The following is a 26,941-nucleotide window of genomic DNA, read 5'->3' on the forward strand; positions in this document are numbered from 1 at the left end:
TATATTTCACCTCTTTATCTCTAGTGTGTGCAGTAAGATGAAGAATTAAACCAGTTCAAAAAACACTGGCTCTTTCAGTAGTGTTCCAGGAAAATTAGAATATATTATGCTCTCCTGCTCTTTGAGAGCCCAGCAGGGTCAGCTTTTCACAGGCAGGACTCGTGGGTATTGAGAACAATGTAGTGGGACAATATATAGAGACAATAGTATTTGGAGAAAACACAGCATCCACAGCAGCTGTAGCATTTATGATTGAAAATGCCTGTTTGTGGTTTTTATTTTGAAGGGGAGGTGGGGTACTGGGGATTTGAACGGCAACTCAGCTCTTCCAGAAGATATGCCTGAAGATGAAGGCCTCTTTACCAAGGAGAAAGAGCTGGCCCAGCAGGGCTGGTAGATAGTAATTGATCCCCATTCAAGGCAGAGGACTGATGTAGATAATTTCTTAAAGATCTCTGCAGTGCTGTCTTCTTCTGGATATTTGATTATCTTAAAAAATGAAAGTCTACACATGTTTATAGTTTTGCAGGGCATCCCTTTTGCAAACTAATTCTCTTGAGAACTCCAAAGGGGACCATAAAATTCTCCTTCTAAAGGCCATATGTCCTCTTTCCAATATTTTTAATTAGCATCTTGGTAATTATGTCATGGAATATGGTTCTTAAATGTATGTTGACATTTCTTACTCAGAACTGAATTCACATTATGGTTGATGAATATATTGTTTCAATGTGTCCAGAGTGTGTCAATGTCAAGAAATCAAATGTGCTGTGACAGGAGACACACTGCAGAGCTCATTGCTCCTCTCAAACAGATTGGATGACCTAAGGACAGCTGAAAAGCCTATTTGAATGGAGTACAAAAGTAGTGCTCATTTCCAATAGGAATGTTTTACACTGTTAGAAGCTTTTTTATATACACATTTAACTGAATGACAAACAGAACTGCTAGAGACAGCTTTTCCTTCAGGGTTAGAGGAGGCTACTGCAGGCAAAATCCACCCTCAACTGGGAATTCTAGCCTTACTGGCAGCAATCTTTTATTCATTCCTTTGTATCAGCTAATGTAAATTTGGGGTGGGAGTAAATGTTTTCGAAAGCCAAGACATTGCTCAAGTTTTTAATAATGTATAAGTATGAAACATTTTCTATTTTGCCTTCATCTCAAAACAGTGACTCTTAAATTAGTGCCAATTTCCAGATCCATTATGAATCCTTCTGTCATGTAACATGAAATAAACTGATTTGAAGCCATTACCTGAACATGCAATCTCTAAGACAAATGGTTCGGTAGAAAAATATCTAGAAGACTGTAACCGAGAAGGAAGGCTGTATATATTATACATCCCGTACTCTATCGACCCACTACTGCAGAGGGGTCAGCCCCAGGGCTGCAAGGGGTACTTTGATATCTGTCTGTGATAAATGTCTATCTCCACGGAGGGGAAGTAACTCCCTAATGGTTACTTTCCCACCTCTCTGTCACCTTTTCTCACCCAAATTCTTTCTAGGCTGGGAGAGCCCAGTGCAGACCAGGCTGCAAACACAGAGAGCAGCCCCAGCCTTCCAGCAGGAAGAGCCTTTGGGCGAGCTCAGGGGTGGGCCAGGCAGACTGACCTAGTTAGAGGAGCCAGATTTTGATTTTGCTGCCCCTTCTGTTGCATTTTCAGCTCTCATAAATGAGACAAAAGAATGGCGATTTTTTCAAGACTTAGAGCAGCCAAGGAGCTGCCTGGGCTCTCTGGGTAGTGCTGACTCCTAACAGGGATGAGTGCCCATCCTGCCCTTGGTGGAGACTGGGAGTGAAGCAGAAGGCAATGCTGTTCTCTGTATCTATGTTCCAGTACTTCTCTATTTGCCCCCTGTATCACAGCAATCTGGATTGTCTGCTTGTAAAGCTGCAGGGCCAGCATTGCTTGGAGAAGCTCCTTGAATTTCAGAAGCCTTCTTGCATGTTAGAATTAAGTCCTACATGAAGTTATGGCTCATCTATGTGCTAATGATACTGCTTTTAGAAGAGTTTTAAGTCTAAATCTCTTTTGTGAGGAATATTTTGCCCACAAGTGTTTTGAGAGTAATATCTGACTATTATTATTCTTGTGTGAGCAGCTGTGGGGATTCAGGAGTCACAAAGAAAGTTCCAAACTTAATTTGTCTCTGAATTACTTGGCACTAACAAGAAAGAAAGAAAGAAAGAAAGAAAGAAAGAAGAAAGAAAGAAAGAAAGAAAGAAAGAAAGAAAGAAAGAAAGAAAGAAAGAAAGAAAGAAAGAAAGAAAGAAAGAAAGAAAGAAAGAAAGAAAGAAAGAAAGAAAGAAAGAAAGAAAGAAAGAAAGAAAGAAAGAAAGAAAGAAAGAAAGAAAGAAAGAAAGAAAGAAAGAAAGAAAGAAAGAAAGAAAGAAAGAAAGAAAGAAAGAAAGAAAGAAAGAAAGAAAGAAAGAAAGAAAGAAAGAAAGAAAGAAAGAAAGAAAGAAAGAAAGTATTCTGAGTGTATTCCCTTTTGATGATTCAGTCCAGCCAGGCTTCATGTGAAAAATTCAGCATCTTTTGACTTCTTTATGATATGCTGAGCAGCATGAGTCCATCAGAGAGAATGAACTGTCTTAAGACTATGACCACATGTCACTGTGGCTGATTCTTCATTAAGGGAATTGTCTTGTGTGATTGCAACCTGCTGCAATGAGGCAACAGTAGGTTTAAAATGGGACTCAAAGGAAACAGCATTAAAGTGTATTAAAATGCAGCAAGAAACGAATATTACTTTCTCTCCTTAAAGTGGGAACTTAGTCTCCTTTTGCATAGATGAAAGATTTAAATGTGATATCAGGATGCAAAGCTAAAAATTGGTACTGCATTGCCTAAGGTATCTAAATAAAACATATGGTAAGTGGGGCTGTACAGATACAAAACCATTTAAAATCCTTTTTGGCAGCAAGACTCAATTGTCATATTTTGTTAGGTCTGTTTTGTGAAGCAAAGGCAGAGCTTATGTGCACATGCAGTGCAAGAAAGGATTTCCTACTATGCCCCAGGAAAACTGACAAATCAAACTATTCTCTAATTGAGTCGTGTTCCACTGTACTGAAAAATGTGGTCTTTTTAGCAAACAGCTTTAAAGCTGATTAAAGAGCATCTTTACTTGTTTTTAAGAATAATGTTATACAATCATGTCTTCCTTTTTAGCTGGGTGCTACAATGTTTGTCTACAGAAATAGCAAATTGCAACATAATATTTTTAAGTGGTCTAGATATTTTGATGAGAAAGCCGGACACAGGTGGGCAGGACAGCTGGCAGATCTCATTCAAGCTCTGCATTATCATTACTGAAAGACAGAAGCACATCTAAAATGTTTGTTTTACAGAAGAACTTAGTGAGCTACTATAAAGCAATTTATATCCAAAATGTATTTTGTAGTATCATAATTAAAAGCTTGGAGAGTGGTGGCAAACAGAGTTACATCCAGCTGGTCACCAGTGATGTTCCCCAGGGTTCAGTGTTGGGGCCAGTCCTATTTTCCATCTTTATCAATGATCTGGATGAGGGGATTGATGGCACCCTCAGTGAGTTTGCAGATGACACCAACCTGGGCAGGAGCATTGATTCTACTGGAGGGTGGGAAAATTCTTCAGATGGATCTGGGCAGGCTGGATTGATGGGCTGAGCCCAGTTGTATGAAGTTCAATAAGAGCAAGTGCTGAGTCCTGCCCTTGGGTTGTAAACAACCACCTGCTAGGCTGTAGGCTGGGAGCAGAGTGTCTGGGAAACTGCACAGTGGAAAAAGACCTGGGAGGGCTGGTTGGCAGCAGCTGAACGTGAGCCAGGTGTACCCAGGTGGCCAAGAAGGCCAATGGCATCCTGGTCTGTGTCAGCAATAGTGTGGCCAGCAGGACCAGGGCAGGGATTGTCCCCCTGTACTCAGCACTGGTGAGGCCACACCTCAATCCTGTGTTCAATGGAGCGAGTCTGGAGAAGAGCAACAGAGCTGGGGAAGGATCTGGAGTTCCTTATGAGGAGCAGCTGAAGGAGCTGGGCTTGTTTGTCCTGGGGAAAAGGAGGCTCAGAGGGGACCTTATTGTGCTCTACAGCTACCTGAAAGGAGGTTTTAATGGACTGAGGCTCAGTCTCTTCTCCCAAGTAACAAGTAACAGGACAAGAGGAAATGGTCTCAGATTGCACAGGGGACGTTTTGATTGGATATTAGGAAAAATTTCTTCACTGAAAGGGTGGTCAGGCATTGGAACAGTTTCCCCAGGGAATTGGTGAAATTACTATCCTTGGAATTGTTCAAAAGGCATCTGGATGTGGCACTTGGGGATATGATTTAGTGGCGAACGGGGCAATGTCAGGTTAACAGTTGGACTTGATGATCTTTAAAGGTCTTTTGAATCTTAATCGTTTATGATTCTACAAACACAAATAATTTGGTGTTCCTCAGAAATTATTTCCATCTTAAACAGTACAAACCATGCTGTTTCACAAACACGGCAGTAAAACAGAGGAAAATCAAAAGTGAAAACTAACTGTGATTTTTTTTACTTTGTCCGGTTTAAGAAATACGAATGAAAAATTAATAGATTGGAGATTGAGGACATTGCAGTGATTAATAGTAATTTCCTATAACAAAACATAATGATGATTTGGATGGCTTCTGCAAATAGAAATGCTGTTCCAGTGAACCTAAAACTCCACCAAATAGAGAAGAAGGTTAAAAAGTTCTATCAGGTAAAGGAGCAGTTTCTCTGCAAATATTTCTATAAAGACTGGTTTTGATTGGCACTGTCTTTCAAGATAACTTAGCCAAATTCCTATCTGTGATCAAGAGTAGGAAATAATATTTAGTGGCATCAAAAGGAATGTATGGATGCTCATTAGTGTTAATTTCCTAAACTTGTTGAACATCACAGTAAAATATTTGGAAACCTGACTGCAAAATCTTGATACCATTAGAAATCCTCCTTGAGCACTTTCAGGGAATGGCCAAACTACCATAAAACTGGTAAAAGAAAAACACAAAGAGCAATTCCCAGAATACAACAATGAAAATAATTTCTTCATGTCCCTATTTGATATAGACTTAGAGAATGGCCATGGAATAAATCTGTGCACTGTCTGGTAGGGAATGAACATTCCTCATTAGATGCTTTAAAGAAGAAAATGGCAAAGATAAACACCCTGTTTGGAGGGTCACTGGTAATATTTTAAGCAGATGCATGGACTTCATTATTTCCTGAGGTTCTTTCCAGTTCTGTTGTTCTACAATTCTCATGCTCTATAGAATTAAATGAGTGCAGACGTCACTGTGGTTTTGAAACTTTAAATATGTTTTTATTCTCATTAACTATTTTGTTATCCTCTGTTGCTGCAGATGCAGTGACTGACCAGGCCACATTTGCTATGAAGAGATGTTTACCCAGCACATTTAAAATTTATCTGGATGATGAAAGATTAACACTGTTTTGAAGTTAATTTATGGCTTCTGACACACACATCAATATCCTTTCAAAACTTTGGAGAGACTCTACAAAGAGACAATTCCATTATTTACACAACTCAATTAAAAAATCTTAAAATTACATTGCCTCTTTGGGATTTTACTTGTTTACTTAATGAGCCTCTTGACATAAAAGCATTTTTGGCAGACACAATAATAGTCACTGAAGTAAAGGACTGATTTAAAACAGCTGATTTTCTCTCCATCATCTCCTGCTGCAGCAGTACAACAGTAGGCAAAATAGTATAGAGCTCACAGCACATATGATGAAGCACGGTCTGTTTTTCCTCCAGTGCAAAGCTGATTTTCCATACTTCTGATGGTGGCATACACACGTATTCTCATCGGCCCTAATTCAGACCCCTGAAATATGCTGAAATAGTAAACATATGATTGAAGACTTCTGCCTAAGAGATGAAACTAACATGTACATGTCAAAAGGGTAAAAAAAAATCACACAAAAAAGCTTTCAATGCATTATGATGCACATTTTTTGTGTTGGAGTCAAAGGTTTTTCAGAACCAACCAGTGAATGAATACACTGAATTTTTCATGCTAAAAGTGATAACAGTGTCTGTGAGAAACTGGGAAAAGCATAAGAAAAGGGACAAAATATGTTTATTGTGTATTGTTGAACAGTACATTCTGGGAACAAGGAGGAGAGAAGCTGAAAATAAAGTTCCAGCATCTCAGCCAAGAAAAGGTGTAAGATTGAGCCGTCGGGAGTTCTTTTCAGCCGTCGTGAGAAAGGGAGCCGAATATTTTGAAACCAGGCTGATGGATTAGCAAGCTGGGCAGGAAATGTAGTGTGACCGCCAGGTGTGCATCTCCAGAGGCACGCGTGATGCAGAGGACCGGCACACGCCGCGAGAGTCGCACCCGCCCGTCGCTGCATCCATCACGCATCGCTCCGCTCCCGGCTACTCGCCGCTCATCGGCTCCGGTGCTGCCCCGGCCTGCCCGCCGTGCCCAGGCTCGCCCGCTGCCCGCGGAGCCGCTCCGCGTAGGCAAACAGCCCCGAGGGGCTCCGCGCCGGCCCGGGCTGGCCCCGCCGCAGGCGCTGGCGGCCGGGAGGGGCAGCGGGGCCGGGGCGGGGCCGCCCCACAGGTGCGGGCGGAGCGGAGAGCAGCGGAGCCGCCCCGGGCTCCCCCCGCCGCGGGGGCGGACCCAGCCCAGCCCAGTCCAGCCCAGCGCGGGGGCCGGGCCGCCGCCACCCCCGCCCACTGCCGGAGCCGCCCGCGAGCCGCGCCGGGCCGGGCCGGGCTGTGCCGGGAGCCGCCGGAGCTGGAACTGGTACCGGTGTCGGCTCCGCTGCCGCGGCCGCGCCCGCCGCTGCTGGGGGAGGCGGTGCCCGCGCCGCGCCCCCGCGCCCCGCCCGCCCCCGGCAGCAGCAGCAGCGGCAGCGGCAGCCTCAGCACCTCCGCCAGCTCCTCCAGCAGCTCCAGCGGCAGCACCATGGACCTCTCCTTCATGGCCGCGCAGGTGGTGCGCGATGGTGGGACTGGACGGGACGGGACGGGATGGGACGGGAGCCCGGGGCGGGGGCGGCGGGGCGCGCATCCCCTCCTCTGCTTTCCGCTCGGGTCCGCTCTTATCCAAAGTTGCGTCGGCGCAGGGGTAAACCTGAGCGGCCCCGCGCGTTGCGGTAGGGGCGAGGAGGAGGAAAGAAACGGGAAATGCGGCTGGAGCTGGTAGCGCTGATACGGAGAAGTTGGCGGCGCAGCTCGGGGCGCAGCACCTGTTAGCGCTCCCCCGCCCGCCTCCGGGGCGCTGCCGGCGGCCTCGGGCTGGGTAAGGCGAGCCATCACCTTCCATCCTCCGAGACCGACTGTAAATGAGAATCGGAGATGCGATTTTTCGGTTCTTTTCCTCCATTCCGTAGTGCGATTGTATGTGCATCTGTGGTTTTGTTTTTTTTAAGTTGTTGTCTACACATGCAGAATCTAGCTTGGCGTGTATAGAAATACTCCTCTGCGTGAGCAAATTTTTTAAATTGCCGCTTAGTACTGGATTCTAGCTCGAGGCATGATTGTGGGTGTTGGTGTTCAATGTACTCATGCTTAATATAGTGAGAAGTATGTACTAGCTAGAAGCCACCCAAAGCCAAAAATCATCATGGTGAATCCAGGTGAATTGGGTTTTAGCAGACAGATAGTTTCTATATATATATTCTATTCATGTGGGTATTGTGGAGTAGGGTCCAGGAAAGCCTTTCTGCACTGTTGCTACCTGAGTGCTGACTTCAGCTGGAGGTGTTTGTTGGAAGCCAAATCTAATCCTTGTGCAATGCAATGGCTGTTTTGTCTTGTTCTCTTCCAAAAGTCCACTCTGAGGAGGTGTCAAGTGCCTTTCTGATGGTAGCAGTTGGCTGTCCAAGCATCTCTTCCCTTTGGACGTATTTCTAAGAATTTTTTTTAGGGAAAACCACAGTGGGGATGAAAGCATAATTTCTATTGATATGAGATCTTCCTGGTAACTGAAGTATTCAAAATAAATTTTGCAGGTGTCAGATCAGTTTCCTATGGTCCTTCTCAGCACAATCAGTGAGCTCCCTGTGCCCATCTTTTGTTCCCTAGGCACTGAAGTGCAAGGCGCCCATAGCACAGAAGCAGAGGTGCAGCACAGCAGCAGGTTTTACCCGTAATCGGAGTGGAGTGTGCCAAAGCTGGGACTAGGGCCGCCCATTCTCTTTTTATATTCTCCCTTGTTCTTACTGCTCAGTAGTCTACATAACTTGTATGATAGTTCTGTGTGTTGGAAGAGTCACAAAGCACTGTTGCATTGCTTCTCTCGGAACAGTTCCCAGTGCAAATATATCTTACACTTATGGAGGTTATTAATGCAACAGTTTACAGTGAAACGTGCTTTTCTCCCCAATCCTTTGGGGTTAATTTGTTGTTTTCCTTTGTCACAAATGACAATTGATACTTTTTGTTTCAGTGTGAGATGGAGGTGAGGCAATACACCTGAGGCAGAGAGGATGGAATACCCTGGAGCTGTGAGGAAGGCGGGAAGCAGTCAGGGCTGTCAGATCTCTCCCAGGGGGGACACAGGGCTCATTGAGTTTGCACAGCACAGGGCATGTGGGGAATTCCTCCAGGGGGTATTTGTGTAATTAACCTTTGATGAGCTGTAGGAGAGGATTTCTTGGGCTCCTTTTCTACTGAAGGAAATTAATCCAGTTCTTAGGTCACTGTGTACAGCAGAGCCTGCACTTACCTCTGTTACTCCCCATCACAGGCCTCTTGTACCTTTCTGAGCTGTCAGTCCTTTCCATTCCTGTCACCATGGTGTGTTACTCCTTTAATTTAGGTATTGATTTTCTTCAGCTTTCTTTTCACTGTTATATCTTTTTGTCTTTCTTGTTTGAATAATTTCTGTAGCATCTCTGGTGGTGTGGTCCAGTGAGATATCTTCAATAACAAATGAGTGAGAACACAAGAGAATTAATAACTTGTGTTTCCTGCTCATTATCACTTTTAAAGATACTGTGCTATCACACTTATTATCATCCACCTGCAGCAGGTATTGCATTTTACCTGATGAATACCAGACACATTTGTATTTTGTAGAAAAATAGGTAATACCTAAACTGAGATGCTTAATGGCATACAAGCAGTGGTTATCTTTCACGTTAATTTATTTTTACAGGATACTGTAGACTATTTATATTCCTATGAATTAATTTTATGTATTATCACACCTTTAAACTGCTCATTGTGGACCCAGGTTGGCTTTGCTAGATGTCTTGTGAGACAGCATAAAGGACCTTTACATTAGAACCCCTCTGAAGAGAAGAGTGTGTGTAAGTTTGGTTACCACTTGTGCCCATCTTTTGTTCCTCAGTGATTCTACAGTGTGTTATGAATAGTTAAAATCTGGCCTGGCCTCCTCCTAAGTGCAGCTTGAACAATCATCTGAACACCTCAGCTGTACTGTATTTATTAGCTATGCCATGAAGAACAGCTTCTGACTGTAACTATTAAATCTGTTGTTAAAATAAGCCTTTTTGCCTCAGTGGGTTCATCTCCAGTCTGTAGTTGATTGAGCAGGCTTGGGTGTCCTCTGTTCTGCTAGTGTTCTAATTGGCTTTGGTTTAAGGTCCCTTGTGCTAATGAACAGGACTCATATCTAGTCAAAGCCTATTAACAGCTAGTCATTTTGTTTCCATTTTGAATCCATATTTTAATTAAAGTAATGCTGTACATCTCAAGATGCTGTGCCAAAGATGTTCAGCCGCTGCTAAGCTGTATGACTGGTTCATTTCTGTGTGTTGTTCAGTGATTTCAGAATGCTCTTGTAGTCTTGGTAACCTCAGAAATAGCCACTTCTCATAGGTAGAGACTTTTGCTTCCAGCATAAAAGCCTAGTTTTGGGAGGTGCTGAGTGCTGCATCCAGGCTGAGAACACTCGATGCTCTTAGGGGTTAGGGGGTTGCTGTCAGATGCCATAGGGTGAGCTGCCCCCCTCCCTGCTTCTGACAGACTAAAAATAACATTCATTTAACAGCCAGCTAATGAAAAAATGTTAATGGGAGCAGAGTTGAAACATGTCTTCAACCCGAAAAAAAAAAAGATGCTTTTAGTGGGAAAAAAATGGGAAGACAGAGAATAAAAAATGATGTCATTGTCTTCAGTATGATCCAAATTGATATGAGCTGGGCAGCACCTGCAGTCATAATGTTACTGATACATTTTTCAAGATTTATGTTTGCAATTTAATTTTCCTGAGGTGTTTTCTGTATTTTCTGTTTCATATTGAAAATGAGGACTGGATTTCCTTAATTTGCAGTGGTTTTATGGTTTGGTATGTTTCCCTACAGTAAAAATAAAATTTTAATTGTCAGAAAAATGGTCTTCTTTTACATTTAGAATGGGAAAAGATAGCAAGAGCCTTGGGAGTATGTCTATTTCTATGGATTTTTTTTTACTAAGTCAGATATATTTGATGATTCTCCATGTTCAAAATCTCTTTGTAAAGAGTTTCTGAGAATTTGAAGTACAAGAAGTTGAATTCTTTGAGTATAGTTTAATGATTAAAAATTGTTATTTATAGTCTTTCATTTCAATTAGAGTGATGGGAGATTTGTTTTAAATATGAAAAGTGATGCCATGCTTCAGGAGCTAGAGGAACAAATGAACAAATTTGGTACAGAAAGCAAAACCATTTTAAAATAAAGATAATTTCATTGCTTTTGTGTTCTCTGTTACTCTTCTAGGATTTCAGGTCTGGTCAGTGATCATTCAAGTCACTTGAAGCTTTTCATTGCATTGGCAGTAATTCAGGTCACCTTCCCCAAAACAGGGAGGTGGTCCTTGGTACATCTTGAAGAAACCGTATAGTTCCCTATTACCATGTCAGAATAACAATCCATGCTTCCACATGAAACACACGTTATTGAGAGCTTCTGAAAAGCCCTGGAATACACAGGATGAACTGAGTTCATTTAGGGTCAATAATGTCATGCAAGTTATTTATGAGAAAATATTATAATAGCAGATTCTGCAAAGTTTGATTTAAAATAGCCTTTCATTTTGCCTTATGGAATCATAACATTGTCATTATGTCACTTAAAGGTTGGAAAACACTTTTAAGATCCAGTTCAGCCATTAATGTAGCACTGCCAAGTACACCACTAAACCATGTCCTTAACTGCCACATCTACACATTTTTTAATTACCTCTAGGGGTGGTGACTCAACCACTTCCCTGGGTAGCCTGTTCCAATGCTTGGCAACACTATGCATGAAGAAATGTTTCCTAATATCCAATCTATACCTCCCCTGGCCCAACCTGAGGCTGTTTCAAATTTGCCCTGTCACTTGGTGCTTAGGAGAAGAGACCAACCTCTGCCTGGTTACAACCTTCTTCCAGGTACATGTAGAGAGCAATGAGGTCCCCTCCAGCCTCCTTTTCTCCAGGCTAAACATCCCCATCTCCCTCAGCCACTCGTTATCAGACTTGTGCTCCAGACCCTTCACCAGCTTTATGCTCATTTTCCAGCTGACATGAACAGCCCATGTGCATGCTGCAAAGCTGGTGCGTGCACAGAGGGTGTGCTTGGCATTCTTGGACACCCTGCAACCTGAACAGAGCTGCTGCATTTCCAGAAATCCCAGACATAGGTCCAGTATCCTTTAATTCCTTTCTAATGAGATTTCTGGATATTAGAGGATGCACAATTAGGATCTGCTGTACTCTGCTGTATCAGCACAGAGGAACCAGAGTGCAGGGTAATGCTGCATTTGTTTTCCCACTATTTATTTATTTATTCTCCATCTCAGGGGTCGAGAGGGTTTCAAAGCCTTTATTAGCTGTGTGCTCTTTCTTACAGCAAGGTAATCCGAAGGTATTAAAAAAGAGACAGTTTAGATTTGTGTTTAGGTAGGTTATTCCCACCAGCTCAAAACAGCATCCAGGCTGCTTGCTCAACGTGAGCTGCATGTGTCTTTGTGTCCGTACATGTGCTGCCGAGAAAGCTCCAGAGAAAGACAGACAGACCTTTCAGTCACGCGTGCACCTGGGGAGTCTGTTTTTGACAGTGCTAAATGGTGGCCGTTTGGAAGCTTTGGCGTTACTGGTGTATGCTTAGGACTGGTTTTTGTTTTTTTTCTTTAATAAGTGGGATCACTAAAAAGCAAGCTTTTTGCCAAACCAGTGGAAAGTTGGGATTAAAAAATGCGTGAACAACTCCTTGTCAAAAACTGCCCTGATTATCATCTAAAACCTAGGACTAAACCTCTTTGATCTATAGCAGTAAACATTAATAATGTTAGCTAGGAGCTTGTAGTCATTCTTTTACATAGTTTAGTGCTCACTTATTTGCATAATAGGGCACTGACCATTACTCTACCAGCTCTGATTTCTTCCAAAGGTTAAAGTCATTTTCTCTGGCATTCTTTGATTCCTCCAGAATGTATTGACTTATAACAGAATCAAAGCATCAGGAAGCTGAAACAGCAGGTGTGAGTTTAACTAAGGAGTTCTCAGATATATTGGTTCAATCTTAAGTCCTGACATCTTGCTGTAGTATAGTATAGCCAGAGGGATCAGCTGTATAATCCAGATGTTGCCAAAATCCTGTTTTGTGTGCAGAAATCAGTGCAGGATGTTGCCAACAGTTGAGGTGAGAATAATTTTCTTTCTGCTGGCTGCTTGGCACAATTGCATTAGATTTTTATTAGTGTGGGGAACAAGAGGAATCCCTTCACTTTTCTTATCACTGCAGTAACACTGCAGACTACATTTCCAAGTCTTGTATGGTAGAAATTTCTGTTCCAGCAAAGCTTTTGAAAATTCATTGGCGATTTGGACATGCTGTTTTTATAAAGTGTTGATACTGCACTTTGGAGGAGGCTGTTGTTCCAGGATTGTGCTTGTAATTGCTGTCAAAAGATGTTAAAAGCAGTAATTCCAATCCAGCAAAACACTTAAACGTTTACTGCACTTGGAACACGTGTATATTGTTCCAGTAACATCAGCAGGACTGTCCACTTGCTTAAAATGAGGTATCTGAAGCCTGGCACAGATGGAAAGAGAATGCTTTGCAATTCGTAGAAAAAGATCCTAGGAGAGCAAGAGGAAACCTATTATATTAGGTCATATTAATTCAGGGAAGCCTGAGACTGTTTTGGAGTGGCTGTGCTTTCATAAATTAATAGCATGATGAATTTCATATAGGAGCACTTGCATGTTGGAAGAGGAGGATGTGGTGGGTGGTGAGGAAGTGAAAGTAGGATGTGGCTCATGTGGCACATATGTTTGTGCACCTTTGCATAACAAGGATTAGAAGAAACGAAATAATTTATTTGTGTTTCATGTGCCCTGTAACTGTGAGTGACACATTTAGTATATTTTGAAATAATTTACATGATTTTCAGCAGTTATATGCTAAAAACTTCACAAACAGAGCGGATGTCGCATCTTTGTTGAGTGTGGAAAGGAGGTTTGTAATTCACCTGTTTTACAGACATAAAGCATTTCACAACACAGTTGATTGCAGCAATGGCTGGGGTCCTGTTGTATACAGTCAATAGCTAGAGAGATGGCAGGTAAGAGGAATGAAGACTGAAGCAGCACCACATTCATGCCAAACATCTTGGTTGTTGAGGTACCTGCTTTTTCTTGAACAGTAAGAGCCCAATCCTGTCCTGCATTGAGCAATAATTCTCTTGGCAGACTCAATGAGAATGAAGTTTCTGGGTAGCAGCTGAGACCAATTGAGTCCTCAGAATCCATAGGCTGGAAAATCTTAACTAGTTATAGATTGAGGTGGTGGCAGTATTATCTTGGTTTTGTCTAATTTAGGATGAATTTCTCAATTAATTGATGAGCTGCAAACATGGAAGTAGAGATCCTGGTTTAAGTTTTGTTGAAAATGGAATGGATGCTGGCCATTAGGAAGCTAGTTTCACCATCTTCCCCTCATTCCCCCAACAGACAAAAGCAAAAAATTCCAAATTATTCAAAGGGTTTTACAGGATTAAGTAAAGCAGTGTGATCCTTTGGTGACCATACACCATCAAATTAAATGACTGATCAAAGATTAAACCATTCAAAAGGAGTGCAGTGATGTGGAAAGGAAAATTAGAGCAGCAACCCAAGTAAATTCAGCAGTGACCAGCTCTGTTGGTTTGCTATGTCTCTCTGCTGGACTTTGGTTTCTTTGAAATGTTTTTGGTCGTGACTGCATTTTCTACCTGAGCTAGTGAGGTCTGTTGTAGTCCTCTGCTGTTTCAGAGGACATCTTGGCTTGATGATATAGTATCCTATACAGAATTACTATTAATCCCTTCCTCTGCTCAGAGGGATGATGGCTTTTAAAGGTGTTTTTGAAGAACTAATGGCTCTCTGTGATTGTTATAGACACTTTTTTTCCCAGCAGATACATGCTGACATATGAAAGGAAGATCCTTGAGAATTGGTTGTAAACTGGTGATAGTTGTGTGGCTTGATCAGCTTGTTCTACTTCTTGTGCTGGTTAAAATGTTGGGATTGTTCCCTTTCCATGGAATGGAAGCCCTTGGCAAACAGGATCCTGACATTTCATATGCAATTTATGAGCACTTTGGAATAAAAAATGGTCAGAATAAAGTGTGTGAACTCCTTGACATCTTTTTGAAGGTGCTGCGTGGTCAGGGTGTGCAGTCCTGTGAGGAATGCCTGTCCTTACACTGGGCACTGAGTAGGAGCAGAAAACATGGCCAGCTGTGACACAAAGACCAGGAGCACTGGGCACTTACTGGCTGTGTGCTTTGCAGTGCAGGGTGGAGATCTCTCCCTGTGAGTAGGACCACGAGTGCACAGCAGCCAGAACTGGTGCTGTGAGCAGTAACCACTGCCTGCCCATGCCCTGCTGGCTCACACACCCACACAGTGCTCTCAGCCTGTCTCACAGCACCAGCCTTTTGAAATGACACCTACTCTGACACTGAATCTTTAGTCTTAGCTGAATTCCACACTCCTGGTAGCTGCCAGAGCCCAAACCTGCCAAACAGCAGCTAATTAGAAATCATTACTATTATGGTCACTTCAGAAAAGCTCAGCTCCTCTATGAAGCATGCTGCTGGATACAGGGCCATTTCCTTTTGTTTTGCAAAGTGATTATCTAGTGTGGAAATGTTTTAAAAAGTAATAATATTAAAAGCTGTTAACCTCAGCTGGTTCTGTTTGTTGTAATTTTGTTTGTAAGCCTTTAAAATGTTACAAAAAGGGGGACACCCTCGGAATGAGTCTGCATAACTAAAACAAAACCAAACTTCCACTGTGGCTTTTTTTTTCCTGCCAGAACAGCTGGAAGAGCACTTGCAAAATGTGGGATGGTGTGCTGGGTTCTGTGACTGATAAAAGAGACCAATAACACAGTTGATTCATGGAAGAGAAAAAGACAGCTGTGTCTCTTCGACTGATGTGTAGAGGTTTTGAGGGGTATGTTCGGAGAGAAAGAAGTAACAATAAGACTGATGCAGAAACAAAAATATTAAAATTTAAAGTTTTAAAGGATTTCTGAGATGTCAGCTGAACCCAAGGGCTTGGACTAGTTGATTGCCTTTAAATATCTAGACCCTAATTAAGTGCATGCCTAAAGTATGTACATCTCTGAACTTTCCTTCGGCTTAAATGAAGTATATAATTAAATGACTCAATAATCTGCAATAAGTGCCAAAGCATTTTGAGGTTTTATAAAAGCTCTTCTTTAAAAGTGAGCTCCAGCTGAAATATGTTGGGTTATTCATTTTGTCTTTCTACCTTACCCTCCTTGATGCACTACATAAGTCTTTATGGGTCTTTATCAGGGGTTTCCTCACAACTTTTCTCTTGTATGCCTATGTAAAATGATTTCCTTCAAACTCAGGTATGTTCTCCTCTTTGGATACCTTCTTTCTTAATCTCTCCTATCCTCCATCCTTATCTTCTATAAATTATTTCAGATGCTATAGTTGCACCAGCTCCAGTCCAAGTACTACAGAAATTTGATTTTAGTTCTGGAAGATGGACGTGAAAGAATAAACAATTCTCCTGTTCAGGGACAAGAGATGCAAATGTATCAGAGCAGCAAACTAAAATGCTGCAATCACTGAAACTGTAAGCAACGCAGCAGAAACTTTCCCAGTTGACTGAAGCCTGTTAGTAAAACTTTTTTAGTAAAAATTGAGTGGCACTTGACATAGGAATGGAAATGTCGGGATCTCAGGAATGGGAATGGAAATATCACCTCCTTTGCTCTGTTTTATATTTTGGTTGTTCTTCAGCTGGAGCAAGTAGCTTACAACCACAATCTGAAAAATTCTGATTTCTCCTCCAGAAGCTGAGCCCAGCAGTCACTTGTGAGAAAGATACTGAAAATTTGTTCACACAAACACTCTTCTTTCTTTGCCTGTGCTATGATATCTTTCCACTCACAGACCAAGAGGTCACCTTCATTAAATATGTGGTTATTTACATAAAGACATGCCAAATGGTTATTCTGTAATAGGATCCAGGCTGTGAAATGGTTCATTGTGTGTTGGTCCCTGAGCCTCACTGAGCATGCGGTGAAACTGTGCAGACGAGCAAGGTGGTGAAATTTGTTGTCAGGGTGGCAGATGTTTTATTCTCCTGGTGCGTTCTCTGGCATTTCTCAAGGACATGAAACAGAAGCAGAAGAAATTGAATTGCTGTGCTTGCTCTCTCCCTTATTCTCCAAGGTAGTTTTGCAACTCATTTCTCCTGTAATCATATCAAGTGTGAGAAGAGACATGAACCTCCTGACTTGTATTTACAACTGTCCTTGTGCAGCACACATGCACAGTCACACACACAGACATACTCAGACACACTCACACTCACACACACACTCAGACACAGCAAGAAACACTCAGGCACATTCAGACACACTCAGGCACACTCAGGAACACAGGCAGACTCAGGCACACTCAGGCACCTCTGGTGTGCACAGTACCTGTCTGGCAGAAGGGAGGGCATGGCGAAGGCAGGACACAATGTGCTGAAGTAAGCTGCAGTCTGGGCTGCCATGATCACAATCCCTTACTGTGCCTTAAAGCCTTCAGGTGCCGGAATATGCCGTGGATCATGCTGGCAAGTGAAGGGAAATGGGAAGAGAAAACCTTCTTAATACCTTTTATTGAATACCTTCAATTCAATACCTTGTATTGCCCATAGGTTATGATGGTAATTCAACTGGACTCCACCACATCCATGATACCTTTTTTTACAGAAATATGTAACATTTAGGGTATGGCTGCATCTCCATTCTTACTCTAGAGATCTCAGGGACACTACAGTATAAGCAGCCACCAGATATATACTGTAAATTGGTGTGAGACATGACTGGGACCTTGCACCCCAACATTGTGATGATCTGTGGTGCCTCTGCCCTGTCCCACAGGACTGTGATATGACCAGGGAGGTGAGGGACCATAGGCTGGGCCAGCATGGGCAAGCACACATAGACAGAGACAGACAATACAGCTGTGTATATTGCTCATTGTATTTCAGAGTTGTTGTCCAACTGCTGCATCCAGCAGTGACCTACAACTTATTGAGTTCAACCTCTAATGTGATTTTCATTCTCATAAACTTCAAAACTTTTCATGAAGAGTGTAAAGTTTCACCTGAAATTAAAGGACACAGACAGGAAGGCCAGACTGTCCCATGAGGCCACAGAGGAGATAAGGGTCTTAGTGAGCATTTATTCCCAGTTTGGCCCTCTTTGGTGTGGAAGCTTAAACTGGCTGGCCATTGGTTGCAGAGGCAAAGCAGCAAATCCTTCTTACTCCATATATGCAGTCAGGTGGCCCAGCAGGTAATGCTCAGAGCATCCCTTAAATTCTTCTGCATGTTAATGAAGTCATAGCTTGAAGCTTAGAGCCCTGCATTTTGGTACTGGATTCATGACTATCAAGCTCTGATTTTTATGTTGTTTTGTTTTGTTGATTTTTTTTTTTTTTAACTATGATGTCATTTCATTCAAAATGAACATGGCAGGTGATCTTACAGAAATTTGGAAAACTGCAACTTTCAGACTGTGGACCATTTCAGTAAAGTTTGACCAACGAGCAGAACAGGGTGTGCTCTTCCCCAGAAATAAACAGCGTCTTCTGCGTGCTGATTTTGGCAGAAACCCTGACATCGGTTTAGGAGTAATAGAGCTCATGTACAACTCTTTGCCTCAGGATCATACGATGCTCCTGTCAGTCCTACTCGTCATCCTGTCCACTGCCTGTCTCACAGGAGCAGCAGAGTGGTGACAACAAAGGAGATGCAGCAGCTGTCACACCTATTTACAGCTTCTCAGTCACTGATGTGAGAATAAACAAACATGATATTCCTGCAGTTGCATTGTTAGCAATTTATTTTTAAAATCAGTCACTTGAAAAATACTGTGGCACAGGTAAAATAGCTCTGTCAGCACTTTCTGTGTGGTTTGCAACCTACTGCTTGACCTGAGAATTTCACTATTTCTGTTAACTTAATAGAAGAGTTACGGTCAAGGCCACATACTTACCTAGTGAAAGCACACATTTCTCTTCTGAGTGAAGCTGTATCAAGAAGGGATGTGGCTCACCAAATGCAGGAACATGCTGATTCCTGTCCTCTGCTGCTGTTTTATTCCCTGATTTTATTACCTGCTCAGCAGTGATGAGTAATTCTCACATGTAAGCAAGTGATATTTACTGTAAGAAAGGCCATGTAAATTTGTAGTTGAGCAAACATTTAAAGAAATAACAATTAGAGATTGCTTTCCTCTTTTGTTTGAAAATGTGGAGGGGAAAAGGAATTGAAAATATAAACATTTTCTCTTGGATATCCAAGAAACAAATACAGAAAGTCAAGAAAAGCTGATAGGAATAAAATCTGTGATCTATTTTGGGGGCTGGAGTGGAACAATCCCCAGTAAACAGAAGGAGGGTGAGTCTATAACATCCCATGAAGACATAGCATTTAGGGACGTGGTTGTTGTGCTCTGTTTTAACTTTTGTCTCTGCTTTCCTCCTCCTCAAAGCTGTGGATGGGACACAGAAGAAGCATCTCATGGCAGGATTTGTATGTTTGGCTGGGAGTTGAGAGCCATCACCCCTTGAGTGCACCAGATTGGTTCCATGGGCTGATCATTGATAATTGCCCCTTAGCAGCTGTCTCTTGGAGAGACACTCCAGCACAGTGGCAGCTACAAAGGGCCTTTGTAATCAGGCTGGCCTGCTGTCAGTGTTCTAACTGGGACTTTCCTATCCATCTGTTTTTGAAATGTGTGGGAAACAGTGTTGTTGGCTGTGTGTACTTAAAAGCTAACAGGGATGGTGCTTTCAGGGGTGTGACTTCAGAGCTGTGATGAAACATTTTACCCTTCTTTGTTGGGAAGCTTCATCCCTCTGGCTGCCACTTTGCTTTAAGGGGCTACTGCAGTCCTGCACTTCATTCCTGAATCACAGCAACACATGGCAGAGTTTGAGTATCTCTGACACCATTTGACCCTCCTTTGCCATGGTTCTGTGTGATGGTACTGTTCCTTTTCTGTCTGCCTCATCAGCTAATAGCAAATAATTTGGGTGCTTATCTGTGAGAACCACTAAGCATGTATTTATTTATTCATTCAGTAACTTATATCTATATAGGATCTCATACCTGGATGTGCTGCCTCCTGATGTTGGTCTCATCATTAGGAAGAGCTCAGCATTTCCCTGGAGACACCTGATTGTAGCTTCTAAAGCATAGCAGTCAACATATTTGGCCTTTTTTTCCCCCCCTCCCATTTAAGTTTTTTTTCTTCTGTTTTTCTAATTAATCATAAAGTAGACTTGCTTTTTGTGATCCCTGAAATTACTGGAACCAGTGCTTCAAGCAGCACAATTCCCAGTCATATTTCAAATGTGATACTGTTTTTGCTATAGGAGTATTTATTTCATATACAGTCTGGGCTACATTGCAGTTTTTGTAGGTCAGATTTAACTGTGGGCTGTGCTGCCCAAACCATGCACCAGATTTATGTCGTGGGGACCATCAGCAAAAACCTGAATCCTCAGAATTGAATTTTTTTCCTTTTTAATCTGTTTCACAGATATCACTAGATAGCCTCCAAATCTATTTTTTGAAAAACATGAGCCATTCTCAAAGAGGCAGGTTAATGGGAACAATTGCTGTTCAAAAGCAGGAAGGAGAGCAGCAGTGAGGGCATATGTGCATTCATGTCATGTCAACCTGATGCTGACCAGAGGGAGCCAGCCCACACCTTCCTCCCTGCCCAGGAAAGCCCCACAGGGACAGGATGCCACCTGACCTCATTGCCAGGTTAGGACAGGGGGAGCCCTGGCCGGGTTCATGAGCCTTGGGCAGAGCAGTGATCCCTGCAGTGGTCCAGAGGAGCACAGGAGTGGGTGGAGGGTGGCACTGCTCTTCTGCTGCCCATCTGCCACTGCCCACCAGCATGAACACCCCTGTCTGCCAGAGCAGAAGTGCCTTTAACTGAAGAGCAGAAGGAGAATCCAGAAGGGGTGTTTCTGACACATTTGCTCCCAGGTCCATTGCTCCAGGTGCATTGAGTGCTCCATGCTGAGAGCAGCTGTAAATTATTGATGGGAATAAACACAGGCTTTGCCTGCATGATATAGGTATGATCCAGAGAAAACAATGCTGAAAACATAGTGTTAAAATTGTCACGTGTGGGACACATATAGTAGAACTGAAAAAAATCACATAGGAGTCACAAGCAGATGTAAATCTGCTTGCTAATATGTCTTGCAAGCAGTGTCAGGGGTGTTTTGGTGATAGCTGCTTCTGCAGCAGAGCAGCAGCGTGAATGCAGTGCCCACAAACTGCTCAGAATCCATAAGTAAAAGGCAAATTAGCTCTGCACAGACCTGTGGAAGGAAAAATATAAGCTGAGGAAATAACAAGTGAGTGATGTGCACTCTGCACTTCACTGAATGCAGAGCAGACTGGAAGTGCAATGAAGATTTGGGAACTTGAAGTTGTTAACAAAAGAAACAAGCAATTGTTTTGTTAGTTCATGTTTGGCCTTTTCTTCATCTGTCTCAAATGAGGAACCTTTATATCATAAAAAAAAAACACTTGTGTCAACAATCTTGTCCATTCTTCTGTATTTCCCTTCAAAATCTCATCTAATTCCAGCTGCCATGATCTCGTCCACTAATCATTTTTTATATTTCAGGGCTGCCTTTTCCCATATATGTCCTCAACCTTGCATTTATTTTCACACAAGCAGCAAAGCCTCTTTATTGTTTTTTTCCACAATACCTGCTTTAAACTGTCCTTTTTTAAAGTTGATAAAATACTGGGCCATGGCTGGACTGCTGATGTGTGTAACCTTCCAGCTGGACTTCTGTCTCATTGCCATGTTTGTCTCATTTCCCATTCCTTTATTCTTGGGTTTTGATCAAGATCTTTTTCTTTATTTTCACAGGTCTTATGAGATCCTTATATTTAACTAGAATTGTTAATACCTAGATAGAGTAAAAAAATTAAGACATTTCAAATCACAGGTATTTGAATATTCAGTCCACTGAACACCATTTTGAAGGATTTTTGTCTTTTTCTCCACATTTGTGGAGAAAACAAGCATAATTATATTCCTGTACATGAATCCATATATGTCTGGAGCTGTCAGCCTGACAGTGATCCTCTCAAGAAATGCTCATAGTCAGTGGCTGTTTATCATCCAGCTACTGCATCCCAGGTAGCAGCACCTTTTTCTTCTGAGCAATGAACGGGGTTACAGAGGAGTCTAACACCAGCCTGTGTAGATCTCATTTTGGCCAGCCCTCTTCAATGTCTTTCATATCAGGGATTTAAGCCAAACAAATAAAAGAACAATCAATTAAAATGACAATCAAAAAATGGAGATTAATTAGTTTAAATAATGGAGATAGGTAGAGAACAACTCTGAAAGCTGCTTACAATGTTGGTAAATCCTGTTAGCCCTTCAGTTTTAATGCTCTCACCTCAGCAGCAATGCAGTGAAGCCAACAGAAAGGAATCATTGCTTTGTGGATATCCTTATTTGTGCAAATGTCCTTTCAGTGCAGCAGTCTGAGTTCCCATGCTGCTTCATTCACTGGTGGGGCATTCTTCCTGAGCACCCAGGTGAGCCCTGTGGGTGGGAAAGGGCAGCTTGTTCACATCTGTCTGCAGCTGTCTGCCAGCATGCCCCTCCTCTTCCCTCAGTGTAGCATTTTTAGTAATTGAGATAAAAAACAGTCTTGTGCCATCACACATGCATCTGCTTTCAGATCTGGATTTCCAAAGCATGTGTTCAGATCTGGTTTTCATGCATCACTGCATTATGAGGACTCCATTTGCATAGTCCATTTCAGGTTAATCTTTGCTAGATTTTTCACCCTGTCACCGAAATTATGTCTTTATACATATAGGTCAAGGTGGACTAAAAATGTACTTTCCCCTTTCCAAGCCTTCCATGACCAAATTATAATTGGTTGTAGCTTTTCTGCACCCCCTCAGTCCATCTTTTTAACCAAGTCCTTTGAGCAACAAGTTCAAGTTACCCAGTAGGTGTTTGTAGTTGGCTGTATGAAAGATGAGGTTGTCTTGTATCTTTTCAACAAATGCATGAGTCCTAAAGACAACTGTGTATGCAACTACACTGACTCCATGTCTTTGGAGAGGGTAGAAAAAGTCAGTGTGGGAGGTCTGAATGAGGATCTCTAGAAGGAGGGGACTATCACCTTGAACAGAAGTCAGCACCTCTGTGTTTTATGTCAGATATGCTTAGAGTGGTTTGGGTCCAGTTAGCAGTAGTCTGGTTTAGATAAATTTCTTTTCACTTTTAGTATCTTTATGGGAAAAAGAGGCACATTCATCATGAATCTGCTATTCATCATTTTGTGTCATGATATCATAATTATCTGAAATCATGATAAAAAATAGCAGTTCATTTTTTATTAAAATTACATTTAGTCTCCCTGGTAGCTTCTTTTCCTTCATATCTTTTTCACTTGAATATGGCCAGCATAAAAGCATAAAAGCTGTAACCTGGAAAAAGCTTTCTTACATGTGCCTTTTAGTGCTTGATTTCTGAGCTGTGAAGAATAGTGCATCAGTGTTGCTTAAATCAAGCATTTACATTTCTACTGTAATGCAAAGCAGAATCGTTAAGGTTAGAGACTTCCTTCTTTGACATGAGAAGTAACCTTTCCTTATGTTATCCAGCACTTTGTATAAAAATGTTTGATGTTTTACTGGGAGATGTTGTTAATAGCAACTGAAGCATTTATCTTAGTGACATCATGTCTCTTAATCTACAAAAGATCACAGTAACCTTTTGATAAATCAGAGTACATCAATATCACTATAATTCACTCTGCTAATGTCAAACTTTTCATGTGCAAAATATCTTGTCTGCATTTCTGCAAAGGAAAGAAACATGTCATCATCTAAATTGCAGGCTTAAATGAAGGCCTAAGATGAAAATAATATGGATCAGACGAATATTTTAAGGCTGTCAGCTTGGTTCACCTTGTCCTGTCTGTGGATGCCCAAACACAGTTGGCAGATGCCAATGCTGCATTTTCTTGCTCTTCTGCTGTCATAACTAGAGATCAGCAGGGGTCAGCTGTGCACTTTTCAGCTCCAGAATGTCAAGCACCCTTTGACCAAAGCCACTGTGTTTTCTGAAAAGAAGAATGAGTATGCCCCTGTATTTAACCTCTTGGTGAAAAGTGTTCAAAATTACTTTTATACCTCCAGCAGGAGAACAGCTTGCTGTGTTTTGAGTTTGTTTAGTGTTGTGAAGCTATCGGTTCATTAGGATTAGTGAAACAAGCTGTAGATGAGAATGATTAAAAATTAACATCAGAATAGCACTAGTCCATTAAGGATTAAGGCAGTTTTGGAATTGAAAGTGAGATGAACCCAAGTAATGTTTAAAGACTCATTAGCTGATCTTGTGGTGGACGCTGAAAATGTGCAAAAAGCCCTGAAGAGCTTATGATCAAAGCAGACAAGATTAAGCAAGAAGGAATTTAAATATTAATTAAAGGAGAATATTAAAATCCATAAAGAAAATTTGTTCCACTTTTCCTTTTTCTTCCTCCTTCATTGTGCAAACAGATTTGTAACACAGATCTTGTGACACAAATCCTGACTGGCTGTTTTTGCTGATGTTTCTCTGCATGTGAGCAGATTCTGGCTCAAAGCCCATCTCGTTTGGAGCCTTCATAGGCCACAATCAATTGGCAGCCAGGGCTTGGTTCCAAGTAATGGATAAGGGTTTTCCCAACACAATATGGACTATCCTTTTCACTGAAAGGTAATGGTATATTCTAAAGGCCAGAGTGACCCAACATTATTTCCTTAGCAATGAGTTGTGCACTCTAATGCTTTCTAATGGTCTTCTTTTTCTCCATCAGATCATCAAGAATTGGATGAATTGTTAATGCTCCTTCCTTTCTTTTCTTTTCTTATTGTACAGCTATAATAAGCTTGAAATAGAAAGGATGAGTATTGGTGAGAAATACAGGGAGTATAACTATATGGACAAGGAGTACTTGTGGTGTTCTCAAAAACTCAGTTTTTCTTCATTCCTCAAAGAACAAGCACCTTCCCTTTGGGGAAACATGGTGCCTGCCCAACAGGATTACAGAAGGAAATGGGTTATGATGGAAGATGAGAGGTGGAAGCTTACTCTTTCAAAATCCAGGCTCTGCTTCCACCTTGAAGATGGTGGCACTGGTTTTGTTATCTCAGTGCTGGAGTAATTTAGTGCCTTGTGGGGGGAAAAGGGCTGCTGGAATACACAGGTGGGATCTGATCTCTACCTGGTATTTGAAGAACATGTTTAAAATCAGTGGTGACCCTTATGTGTATGTAGGAATTGGTGTGTAGCTCTGCTCATGGCCAGAACCAAAGGAGTGGGACAGAAGTGCTTGTTTCTGTTTCCTCTTACTTCTCTGTTTAAGCTGCAAGAAAAACAAGCTGATTTTAATAAAAATGAATGAAATCAGGTTAATGACAACAGTGCTGTATAGCACCAGACTCAAGCTCCACATTCAAACTCTACTTTGTTGTGTTCTCATCTGAGCTGGTAAGACCCAAGTTTGAGAGACACAGCCTCAAACTGGGAATGAGTGCTTCTATTTCCTGTCACATTTTTTGTAGATTTTGCAACAGAAAGCTGAAGTTGACCAAGGCTCACTCTAAATCTTATAGGGGTCTTATCTGAAGTAATTGGAAAAACAGATTTCTCGGGAGGAGGTTTACTCTGGGACAATGTGAAATACCCAGGGCATATTTGACTTCCCAACATCTTGCCTTCACCTGCACATATTTGTGATACACCTCTTCCTTCTGACCCCCTGCCTACCTGTGTTTGTCTGTTCATATCACTACCATGTTATCTTTTCATCAGTATGTGATGATCCAGGAGCCCAGACCAGAGAGTGAGCAGGAGGAGCACACTGTGGCCTCCCAAGCAGTCAGCAGGGCCACTGCTCTTGCATGCAGAGCTTGTAACAGGCACCAGCAGTCTGACAATTGTTCCTCTTCCTGAAACAGCATGGCACAGTCTGGTTCTCTTACCTCTGTTGCAGTGTCTGATCATCCCTGTTGGATGAAGCAGGGTGTTGGATTTTGTGAATATTCTTTAGCTGTGTCTTGTCGGTTTTGCCTGTGAGCGTGCAAACCCTGCAGCCCTCTGAAATCAGTGACATGATTGTGTATGACAGTCATTAGTGGGTGAAACAGAAATCTGTCTGTGAGCATCTGTTTTGAGGGAGCCAAATATAATTAAAGTTTAACCATGCTGCATTTGCTCTTTTATTTGCTGGGACCCAGTCCTTCTTAGGAATCACAGGGACATTTCTTGAGGTCCTTCTGAGGGGTTTGACTTGCTGCATTTTGTCATTGTTTGCATGTTTCATATAAGTGTGTTTTGTATTACAGGCTGGATCAAACAAGTTTGCTCAGAGATTCCCTTCAGGATAAAGAAACACTACCTTCTTGAATATGTTCAAGGTTTTTCCAAGGGGAATACTTTCTGGTATCAGGTTGTTCTGAATCTGGACATCTTGCATTGATGTATTCCATTTTATCAGTTATATTTCCATGACGCTCTTTGAGAAATAGGATGGATTAAATGTGGTTTTATTCTGTAATTAATTCTACACACTTGACAATAAATATATAAGGTCTTAACTTGTTAAGTGGTACTTGGTAGGATGTAATGCAGGGATCGATGATGTAGTCTTCCTAATCAGGAAATGTCTCACAGCATGATTTCCAGTTTATTTTCAAGGGACAATTGATCAGTTATTGAATTGTGCTAGGAGAAAACCACTCAAAGCAGCATCCGTGGTGCAAAGATCTTACTCAGGCCTTGGAAAAACTCTGTGTAAAGGCTTCTCTTGAGTTCAGCTCTACCAACAAATAAATAGAAAACTGGTTTTTTTTCCAATGTGTTGAAATTTCTAACTTGATTTCATTTTATCTTGAGTGAACGTGGTCATCTGTTTATTATGGTCACCTCTAGGTTACCTGTGTTACCTTTATCCCTCTGACTATGCTTTCCAAGTACAATCATTCATATTACACTCATTACTTGCAGGGCACTTCCAAAATGTAGAACTGCTTTAAAGAAATTATAATTACATTTGAAAAATCATTTTTTTTTTTCTGCTATTCCTTCTACTGCTAGTTTATCGATTTAGTTACATTTAAAATGGGTCTGTGTAGTTAATTTTAGATGTATGTTTCAGTTTTACTGCAACTCTGAAACTTTAAATGAGTAGGAAATAAGTAAGGAAATACCCTTAAATAGGAGAAGGAAATAAGTTCCTATTCCAGCACCTAATGAGATACATTTTTGAGGTTTTGTACAGATTTTCAAATAAGCATTGTGTGCAGTGCTTTAAGATTAGGTACTTACCTTCCCATATATTGCCAATGGTGAGCAATAGCTGTCTTCTCAAGGGATCTCTTCATGT

At 41.7% G+C, this 26,941-nt stretch overlaps 1 protein-coding gene across 2 annotated transcripts in view; it reads left to right on the forward strand.

Annotated features, from left to right (window-relative positions):
- The first annotated feature begins 6,876 nt into the window (after positions 1-6,876).
- The window catches only part of C6H14orf132 (chromosome 6 C14orf132 homolog), a 33,290-nt gene continuing 13,225 nt past the window's right edge, over positions 6,877-26,941 (forward strand). The window contains exon 1 of one of the 2 annotated variants that reach the window (XM_014884518.2): positions 6,877-6,972. In XM_014884518.2, the coding sequence (XP_014740004.1) occupies positions 6,946-6,972 (27 nt within the window). In that variant the 5' untranslated portion in view covers positions 6,877-6,945. Of the gene's footprint in view, positions 6,976-26,941 lie in introns of both variants that reach the window. The other variant, XM_088166191.1, reaches the window with a different exon arrangement.

The sequence above is a fragment of the Sturnus vulgaris genome, chromosome 6, assembly GCF_052056855.1.
Source record: "Sturnus vulgaris isolate bStuVul1 chromosome 6, bStuVul1.hap1, whole genome shotgun sequence".
Taxonomy (NCBI): Eukaryota; Metazoa; Chordata; class Aves; order Passeriformes; family Sturnidae; genus Sturnus; species Sturnus vulgaris.